The 11,060-nt window shown below is 32.6% G+C and overlaps 1 protein-coding gene across 1 annotated transcript; it reads left to right on the forward strand.

The window, feature by feature from the left end:
- Window positions 1–4,429: 4,429 nt before the first annotated feature.
- Window positions 4,430–8,325, forward strand: LOC132747799 (uncharacterized). Its single transcript, XM_060737301.1, has 2 exons — window positions 4,430–5,347; window positions 6,301–8,325. The coding sequence occupies exons 1-2, from the start codon at window positions 5,007–5,009 to the stop codon at window positions 7,640–7,642; spliced, it is 1,683 nt and encodes a 560-aa protein (XP_060593284.1). The 5' UTR covers window positions 4,430–5,006; the 3' UTR covers window positions 7,643–8,325.
- The last annotated feature ends 2,735 nt before the right edge of the window (window positions 8,326–11,060 follow it).

The following is an 11,060-nucleotide window of genomic DNA, read 5'->3' on the forward strand; positions in this document are numbered from 1 at the left end:
TTCATTGAAATGGGCGTAAGTGAATGGAGAATGGTATTAGTTAATTGAAATGGATGTAAGTGAATAGGTAATGGTGTTAGTTAATTGAAACGGGCGTAAGTGAATGTAGAATGATATTAGTTAATTGAAATGGGCTTAAGTGAATGGAGAATGGTGTTAGTTAATTGAAATGGGTGTAAGTGATTGTAGAATGGTGTTAGTTAATTTAAATGGGCGTAAGTGAATAGAGAATGGTGTTAGTTAAATGAAATGAGCATAAGTGAATTTAGAATGGTGTTAATTAATTGAAATGGGCGCAAGTGAATGTAGAATGGTTTGAATTAATTGAAATGAGTGTAAGTGAATGGAGAATGGTGTTTGTTAATTGAAATTGGCGTACGGAAATGGAGAATGGTGTTAGTTAATTGGAATGAGCAAAAGTGAATGGAGAATGGTGTTAGTTAATTGAAATGGGCATAGGTGAATGGAGAATGGTGAAAATAATTTAAGTGGTGTAAGTAACTGGAGAGTGTTGAAGTTTAGGTAAAGTGGTATGATTTAAAGGAAATGTTTTAATAAGTGAATGGAGAATGGTGTTAGTAAATTACTAATGTGTAAGTTAATATAACATGGTGTTAAAAGTGAAGGATAAATGATTAAAGCTGAGGAAAAGTGGTATAAGTGAAGGTAAAGAAGAAGGTAACTAGTGAAGATAGATGCTGTCGTGGAAGAGTGATGTAAGTGGAGAAAATATGAGATGATTTGGGGAAGTTTTTGTTCAGTGAAAACCCTAGTATGAATCAAGTCAGATAGGAGTTCTGCAAAACTAGAATTAAATTATAAAGTCAAGAAGAAGGAAGAAATTGCCATTGTTGTTTATATTGGTGTTAATTTAACCACAAAAGACTCTTCATTTGTTAAGTTTTTAGAGGAAAATAAAACCATTGTTTATTATATTAGCGGATACTTTTTTCCTCAATAAACAATGATAGGAAAGTAGATTTACGTATTACTATAATTTCTAAGAATTATGAACTGCGTAATTTATGTACTAGATAGAAATAGAAATAGGTCAGAGCACTGTAAAGGCCATGACTTTTTTAAGTAAACAATCAGAATAAATGTTCTTGTATCTTGGAACAAAGGGTCGAACGTTTTCTAACAATTAAGATGAAGTGATCAGGCTTTATTTGTTAAATTGAGGAAGTAAGGTTAAAATACATGTATGAGATATGCTTGATAATGTCATTTTTGTCGGCTGCAACCAAAATCTTTGTTATTCCCGATGAACGTTGCTCTATAGGGGGAGGTTGTAGTGTATTTATTTAGTAAAACTTCTTATCTGGAACCATATGCCTAAAGCCAAATGTTGCTTGTATTTGTATTTTATAATTGTAAAGAAACCCTCAAGATTTTAAAAGGGACTCCACTCAATTTGTTTGACAAATTTTTTTCTACATAAATGCTTCATTAATGCTGATTCAGACAAAAAGGTTGTGTGTAAAAGTGCACTTCGTTTTTTCCAGAATAATTACTTGTTAAAAATGACCAAAATTTAAAGAGATGCACATTCAAATCCGGTAAAAAAATACAATTTTTATCTCGTTTCCAACATTATTTCTTAACACTCTTCTGAATATCTTTGTTTTAAAAGCTCCATCTGATCTTTATAAGAAATTCAAATTCTATGCTTTCCTTCAGGCTTTTGTACCTCAGAAAAAATGTCTTCAGCCCAATAACGAGGCCATTATGAAAACACTTTATTATTAACATCATAATATTTTGTAATGTGATAAATTTTAGGAATCGGAACACCTCGACGATGATTTATTATATTTATCCGAAGATTGACGGAAATTGTCGAAAGTTTACAATTGATATTTTGGGGTCATGAAATAGAGGATATTTGTTTAGTTCAGTGTAAGATTGGAATATATTTCACCGAGTGAGCACCAAAAAGAATATTTCACGAGTGGCGCATCCACGAGTGAAATATGAACTTTTGGTGTTCACAAGGTGAAATATATTTCAATCTTACACTAAACTAAACAAATTTTCTTTTTATTACATGCAAAGAAACGTTTTAAAAAGACATTTAACCTAATACTGAATGAAAAGCGCGCCAAATAATAATACAACGTGACGTCATTTACGACGTCACGTCATTAAGTTGGTACCCAGTACTGTGCACGCTGGTATTTCACTGAAACAACGTAAGGGGCTTAAATTCAAAACAGTGAAATTATCAAAGTGGTAATTTCACTGTTTCAAACAGTGAAATTACCAGTTTTATGTCACTGATATATTTCTATAAACCATCAAAAAGCATGTAATAAATCATTTTAAATGCATTACTTTTGGTCAGTTAAATGGCATAATTAAAGCGTCTGCATGATATTGAGTAAGACACGCTAAGACAAGGTCTCTTCTTTGCATGAGTTTATTGCAAATTTATGAATGACCCCTTGAACATCAAAGGGACAGGCAATTTGTTATCAACATGGACAGCCTTTATATTCAAGGGTCTCATATATATGCATGCTATCTCAAATAACGGCATACTCGTAAAAAGATTTTCAATGGCAAGCAGTGTATATACAGTGCATTACTGTTGGGTTCTTTTATAATAATTGAAGCATAAACGTAAAATTTTAAACAATAAGCATTTCAAAAATCTTCAGAACATAGAAATATATATAGTGAAACAATATTCATAATTATTTAAATCAAGTAAAACCTACAAGGAAAGAATAGCATAAAATATCACTCTTGTATGTGTTGAAAGTTTCTGTCAAACGTATTATTATATTTGTTATTTGATAGAATTCAAGTTCCCATGGTAAAAATTCTTTCTTTCTAGGAAAATGTAAGAATGTGTATTGTTTCCATGAATTGAAGCCGCAAGTTTAATTTCTTTCTTCGTGGAGGAGGTGCATTATTTCCGTGTAACATTTTCACTGTACTTATTTTAAGATTTCTTTAAATCATCACCCTTAAACCAAAACAATACCTTTCACTACTTGAGTATTTCGGAAATTTAAATTTTCAATTGTTTTCTTATTATATGTCAACATTCAACATTTCTAGGATCAAATATTAGTCACTTATTGTTTGCTTATTGATACTCATCTATACATGATGTGGTTTAATTGTTGGTCCAATATTTACTTCCTATATATTAGTTGAGTGTCATCTATAGATGAACTTTCAGTGGCTTTAGATATATAGTAATCATAAATTGTATAATTATGCTCAAATATAAGTTACAGAAAAAAAAGATTTACAGCATATTGATAATCTTTCATTTCAAATTTTAAAATTCTAATCTAAAACTCGCTTATAGTTCCATATGATATTTGCATTCAGTTAATACTGAACATCGGTCTTGATCAAAGCCGATGTAACTTTTTAAAATGACCCCATATAATTCTTCTTTAAACTTAAAAGAATCGCATACTTTAAAAATCATTTTTACATCCGCCACCTTACAATACAGTCATGTTAATATAATGTTAACTGCTGTCGAATGTTATTTTTGCAATAAGCTTTTGTTATCCAGACACTTCAATGTGTCATTGATTGTAAAAAAGGGCCATTTGCTAAAAAAAGAAAAAGAAAATATCTGAGTCGCACAAAAATGAAGAAAATTTGTAGCTGTTTATGAATACTAACTTCCAGTACAATATATTTTCTTACTTTTTCGATCATTACAACGTCGGTCTTCAAAAATACATTAATAATTATACACTTTTCTTAGAATGTAAGTAATATATAACGCCTCTTTAGAAATTCAGCTATACCGACCTGGTTGATGTTGTTTCCATACCTCCTCATAAAGAGGGCATATCAGCTTTATATGTATACCATGTGTGCAGTGCAATGTAAGCTTTCTAAAACTGTAAAGGGTGGACTGGTCCAAAATTTAAAAGGAAATTGCTCACGGTCATTTGTAGAAAATGCTATTACTCTATATATAGATTAAATCAATTTATATACTCCTGCAGACTGAAGCTAGGCTTCGGTTATAATAGCTATCCCCGAAAGTTTGAAATAATTATGTCTAATAGTAGAGAAAAGATTCTGTTAAATTGTTGCACGGACACACGCACGAACAAGTGACATAACCGTATTTCTTATTTTAGGATAATTATATTGACACTGCATGCACATGTTGTTGAAAGAGTGAAAGAGAACTGGCAATTAATTTGATGCCGGCGGGATGTTCGCCAATGTACTGAACTGTTAATATCAATCTTACTAGATCAATCTTACTAGACTCAGAGCTAACTCAAAATTCAAAATAGGTTCCATATAGTGTTTACTTTAAATTGACAAAACCCTATTTCAGAGTCTGATCGTAGTTCAAAGTTAGCTAGAAATTGAATTTCGTCCTACTTATACAGAGCTCAAAACCTTTTGGAGGCTATGAGTTAGCGAAGTACCTCTGTGTAAATACATGAATAATGTGTTCCGATAAAACGTTGTGTAAGTGTTATATTTTTGTTAAAATAATTATGTTATCTAAATAAGGTAATAACGATGAAAGCAAAAGAATGTGACAATATAAATCGTCTATAATATGTTGGTTTATAATTTTGAACAACTTATTCGATTTGAATGCGTGCATGCGTACGAACATGCGTGCGTGTGTGCTTATGTTTGTAAGTACATCCTAATTTTGTCGAACTGAATGGAATTGAGATTGATTATATTAATCTGTAACAGTGTATAGCCGAAAACAAGCTAAATTCACTAAAGTTCGTATTGTCGCGAAAAAGACAACAAACATAAAGTAGTATAAATCATCCAGCGTCATTAAATGATGTTCTTAAATTACCACATTTAAACATTCGGAACACTTGGCTAATTTCCGATAATATTGCTGGTCATAGGAAATACTAAATCAAGTAGTTTTACCACTTCACTTGAAACAAGGAAACTTTAGAAATAGTGTATATTATAATGCAAATTAAACCATTTTATCTCTCAAAAGTAACGATATGTGAGACAAGCGAAGAAGGGGAAACATGGCAGTAGACGGTCGTAAAATAAGACCATCTTTGTATCAAGGTTCGGACATAGAACATGATTTTCCGTGTTCCCCTTGTTCTAAGGGAGGGAAGAATGAAGCCGCTATCATACACTGTGTGGAATGTGATGAAAATCTGTGTCAAAGTTGTATTGATGATCACAATAAATTTTCATCCATGAAAGACCATCAGTTACTAGATACAGTGAAACAACCGAGCGGGCGACAAAAGAAACTACCCAGCCAGAGATGTGAGAAACATGGAGGAAAATTGATAGATGTCTACTGTCCTGGTCATGACACAGTGTGCTGCTCGACGTGCATATCCGTTGAACATAGGTAGGAAATTTAACTTAACTTTCGATAACCGAAAGATATATATACGTTATGGAAATACGAGTATCATTCTTTTTTCAATCCAAATTAGTAGGAAACAAGTTTTATTCGAATGAGTTTTTAAAACACCTAGGAATATTGAGACAGAACTAGGGGAATGGTTTTGCCAAGGTTACATTTTGACTTTTGTACTGACCAAACGTTACATCATCAAACGCTGGTGGGGGAACATGGACGGATGATTACCTCGCCAGACTAATAATCTAATGAACTCTAGTCGCGTCAGTGTAGACCCTGTCAGGTGCATTCCGTTGTTTCCTTGATCGAGAAACCATGACGTAAATTTTCTCAGTCCTGGTTGGTTCCTGGAGCGAATTCGAAAGTTTTTCAATAAGCTTTAGCTTTATACACAATCAACTAAATGTATTTCTGTATAACCTAAAACCGTTGATTTAGAATAATTTGGTTTGCTTTTGACTTTGACCGGGGGTAAGATATTGATATGATGTGATAATTCAGGGATTCGAGTCCCGACTGAAGCAGTTGAAAATTATCAACTGTCTTCTTTGTGATCTATGCATTTTTCTCAAGAAATAAGCCAAGGTAAATGGTGGTTCCCAGTTGGAAATAAAACTCATCATGTTGTATTATAAACAAACTGATAAATGTATATCTTACATAAAATGTTTTTATTCTTATTAAAAGTTTCTTTTCTGTAGTTATTCATTTTATATGTTTCTTATCTATTTGTATTTTTGTTGTTTATCATACCTTTGTTACATGTATTACTAGTAAGTTCATTGTATATAAGCTCATAGGGAAGACTAATGCACGCCCAACTGTGATGCCTCTTTAAATAAAGTCTTTATTATTATTATTATTATTATTATTTATTTATTTATTTATTTATTTATTTATTTATTTATTTATTTATTTATTTTTAACGATTTTTGCAGTGGATGTAAAGGAATACTATTCATACCAGACATCGCGTGTAAGACTGACACCTCTCAGAAACTAAAGCTGATTGAAACTGAAATAAACACTCTACAGGCCCGCTTTCATGCTTTCAAACAAAACAAGCAAAAAGAACTGGGAAATGCTAAGAACGAAAAGGGTAAATTGATTGAAGAAATAAAATCAGAAAGAAAGAAAATCAACGACCGTTTGGATAAGATGGAACAAGAACTTCTTCAAGAAGCGGATGCCATCTTTCAGATAAAACTGAAACGTATAGAATCAAACATGAAAGAAGTTGATGCAAGGATCGCTGTACTACAAGAAAGTTTACAGAAGATAAATGCTGCTAAATATGAAAACGAATCGGAGAAATATGTTCAGATAAAGCGAGTCAACGAGGAAAGAAAAACTGCAAGCGATTGTTTAAAAGACTTTGAAAGGCCAAGTAAAACAGGCAAATTACGGTTCGATCCATATCGACATGAGACTGGTTCGGAATGCAACACTATTGGAAGCATACTTCATCTCCCAGCCATTGAAGTCGAAAAATGTTTTGGTGAATTTAATGTTCAGGTAGCAGATGACAAGTATATATGCGATATATCTGACATGTGTATGTGTCAAAACGGTTATATAGTTATGGTGGATTTCAAGAACAAGCGGATCAAGAAAATGAACAATTCCTTCAAGGTCACTTCTTCGCTGAAATTTTCTAGCAATCCTGTTGGTATTTGTGAGATAAACTCATTAATGCTGGCCATTACTCTCTCTCCAGGAAAAGTTATGTTTATCTCACAGGAAGATCCTATTACAGTAACAAATTCGTTCAACGTTTTTGGTAAATGTCGAGGTATTGGATATAACGACGGGATGATTTATGTTTGCTGTGATGGATATAGGGATTTGGAAGGTCCTGGCCAAATTAAAGTATTTTCCATTTCTGGAGTATTTCGATATGAATTATCTTATCATGGTGGAATTGAATTGCCTCGACGTATGGCATTCTCAAGCTCTTCAAAGGGTTTCTATGTGATCGACGGGTATAAAGGTATCATTCATATAGATAAAAACCGTGACGTGTCAACAAATGTGGCAAAGAGAGTCTCTGACTTTTCTTGTATTTGCAAGATAAACAAGAATCTCTTCTGTGTGGCTCTTACATCAAGCAATTTACTTTTGATGTCACATGACGGGAAAGATCAGGTAGAAATACCGATAAAACGAGCTGGTAAAGCACATCTTCAGGGTATATGTTTCGATAACAAAACATCACGGCTTTTTGTCGCCTATTTGGACAGTAGCACAGTTTTCGTTTATACTTTAAAAGTAACTGTTTGATTTATTTTTAAATGAACATACCTGTGTAGCTTGTGATTAAATCTGATCGGAATACCGCTAGTGAAATGAGGCAGATGTGTGTCTCTGAATAAAAGTTTTGACCGGTGTAAAGAATATTGCTTCAACATTGTGTCACAAAATATGTATGAAATAGCATGAACTATATAATATTTCTGGACGATATATTGCAGCGTAAGATTATGTTATATACACATAACTTGTTTTCATTAAAATGTTTAGGCATGTTTATTTGATGACTTCAAACTTCATATGAAGTGTAATAAAAATACTAGTTATGCAGCAAAAAAATACAATGAAAGGTTTAAAGTACATTGATAGAAATTTCATTCTAATGACTGATTTACACTATGTGTGGCTTTTTAATTAAATACATCAAAGATAAGCAAATATGTAGGAAAACGCATGTAAAATTATCTACGTATGAAACACAGCTAAACTGACTTCATAATAAAATAATTACAATATGCTACCCATATTATTCTGATTGTGGACAGTTGTTGAGTTGTATATAGAACAAACCAATGCAGTAACAGTACAAATGATAGCGCTAAATATATGTTAGTGTTCATAAGGAGGCAACTGAACAATCTACAAATTCATTAATTGTTGTTCTTGTCTTTCTTTCATTTCGATTGATTGATTGATTGTTTGTTTGTTTATTTGTTTGTTTATTTAAAAAAAAACATGTAAATTCACAGTTAAATTTGAACATGTTATTTACCAATAAATAATATGTTATTTCTGCTCGATTTTCTTCTGGAGAAAACTTACCTTTACTTGGATACACATAACATTTACATCACCTCGTCGATTACCAAATATCTAGTGGTATTATCTAAGGTTATAAGTATCGGATGTACTAATTGATGAAATTCTGTGAAAAAACAAACACAAACATTTATTTTTAAAAATGATGTCTGACAATCAGTATCGGAAAGGATCGAAAAGTTGTGATAGGTCCATATAGTATATTAAACGAGATCGCTAAGTTAGCGCATTCATATCTATCAATTGTAAAACAACGGACTGTTAACATTTAGTTAATGTATAATATATTTTTCTTTTAATTTCATTTAATTAATCAGAAATAAATTAATACACACATAATAATGTTCTTATTTAACTGTTCCACTTTTCCAACTGTAAAGTTACCCTAAAGATATATTGCTTGCGTTTTAAATTTGTCTCTTGTCGTCTATTTATCTCTATCAAAATTCCCTTTTTCCATTAGTTCCGCCTATTGGTTTTTTTCTTCTCTCCTAGTTTAGGGCTCATACATTCGTCCTCTCGCGAACCATATGCCACTTTATATTAAATGTCGCTTACGTGTTGACCACATCAAAGATTACATAATCATCGCCGTATGCATGCACGTGTGGGTTTCTAAAATCAAAACTTCATCATTTATATATTTATATACTGAGTTTGCATTAGTCAACGCTAAAGGTCGTGGACAGTAGCTTGACTTACGTTTGTACATATACTTGTTTTAAACTTATTATGTATATTTGTGTTTTTAAATATGTTCATTCTTTATGTGTACATCATAATTATGCCTGAACATTTTGTAAATAAATCCTAGTACCACACTGCAAACATTTAATGTTTTTTGTTTTTTTTACAACAAATGCATCCAATAAATTTAATTTATATTTCCGATCAAAAACCTGTACCTATGTGCAGGTATCATACCATCGTGATCAAATAAGAATGAAGACTATGGTGCCCAGCACCTGTAGATATATTTGGCAAAAGCCGGACTGAACCCCCACAATGAAGCAGGGTCAATTTCACTCTCACTCACTGATGTGTATTCTATTATGATAAATAAAACATATACTGCTCAACTTTTGCAACCAAATGATTAAGAGTGAATAATTTTAGCAATAACTTGAATAGGCACCGTCAAACAAATAATTTTAAATGTCATTTTCATGTTTAATCAAATTTAAGGAAGGACACTATTTTCAGTTTTACTGATTTTGGATAAGTCATGTGTCAGATAAGCCTAAAAGTAAAATGCCCTATTCCAAGATTTTAGACACGCAACTTGGTTTTCCAAATTTTTACAAACTCGTTTATATTTACTAGTTTAGACTCAGTAGCGTGTTTGTGATTTAGCGAGAATCTCTTGGAAACGCCTTCTCATGCTCCTTATAACGATTCTGACAGTCATTGATGGCGGCCTACAGAAACACGACAAAGCTCCTGGATGCTCCTAGACTGCAACTGGTGAACAAATACCCATACCTACACCTCATTTCACATGTGCTTATTTGAACTTAGGCTGAGTGATCGAGCTGGCCCGTCAATGCGCTTAACACCGTCCCTCTGCAAGTAATCATGGACCGCCTCAGCTTTCTGGGAAGGCAAATTACCGTCAATTTAAATGAAGCGATTGTCAATTGCCGCGGTAAACAGTCTCAAAAGGGTGTTAAACATTTCGTGTTTAGCTGACCAGTACACTACAATATACCTCTATTTAGCAACAAGGTTTGTGCGGAGCGCCGGCGAACGAGACCGCCTCCCATTGTTCCACAATCTCTACAGCCCTTCATATATGATTTTGTGCTTTACTCAAATACCGTTATAACATGTCACCAAAGTGACTAATTTAAAACATTCTGACATTTCAAAAAACATATACATGTATTTGTAATATCGATGTGTGAGGCCAATACTAGTAGTGTGTCTCGAAAACAGACCAAAACAACAGAAAACGAGGGAACATGCATTCCACGACCACCTTGCGAGATCTCCGTGATCAAAATATTTGCATTTATGTGTGAACCATCTTAAAACGTTGCTGAATCAAACTATGCAAAACAAATAATTGATTTTTATACTTTTTAGAATGAACTGAGAAACTATTTAGAAGTACAAAATGAATAAATGGTAATGTTCATTGAAATAAATAACAACAATGTTAATACAAACATGTTAAAACATAGTAGGCTAAGTCGTCTATCAACATATTCTCATGACTCTAGAATTCTTAGGGCTATTACTAAGCTAAGAGTGTGGATATTGAGTATTTCTACTCGGCGGCTCCGGCCAGTACATTAGTCGAAATGAGCCAAATTGCCCCAATTGAAGTCGCATCAATCGGTTGTTTGGCCGCGCTCAATTTACTAAATAATACATTTTTTGAACTGTCATTATAATTATCATGCTTGATAAAAAGAAACCTTATTTACCAGTTTGAACATGACTCGTAAATTCGTAACTTTACACAAAAAAAGAAAAGGTATACTTCTACAGCAGAATATGGAATGTATATTCATTTATTTATGGGTTTGAACCTGTAAGCATCTCAAATGTGTGTATATTTCATACAAAGATAGCACTTTTGAATGTATTATAATGTTACAAACAATTAACTAGATCAAAATTATTA

Source organism: Ruditapes philippinarum, unplaced genomic scaffold, assembly GCF_026571515.1.
Source record: "Ruditapes philippinarum isolate M1 unplaced genomic scaffold, ASM2657151v2 ctg6132_1_1_1_1, whole genome shotgun sequence".
In the NCBI taxonomy this organism is placed as follows: Eukaryota; Metazoa; Mollusca; class Bivalvia; order Venerida; family Veneridae; genus Ruditapes; species Ruditapes philippinarum.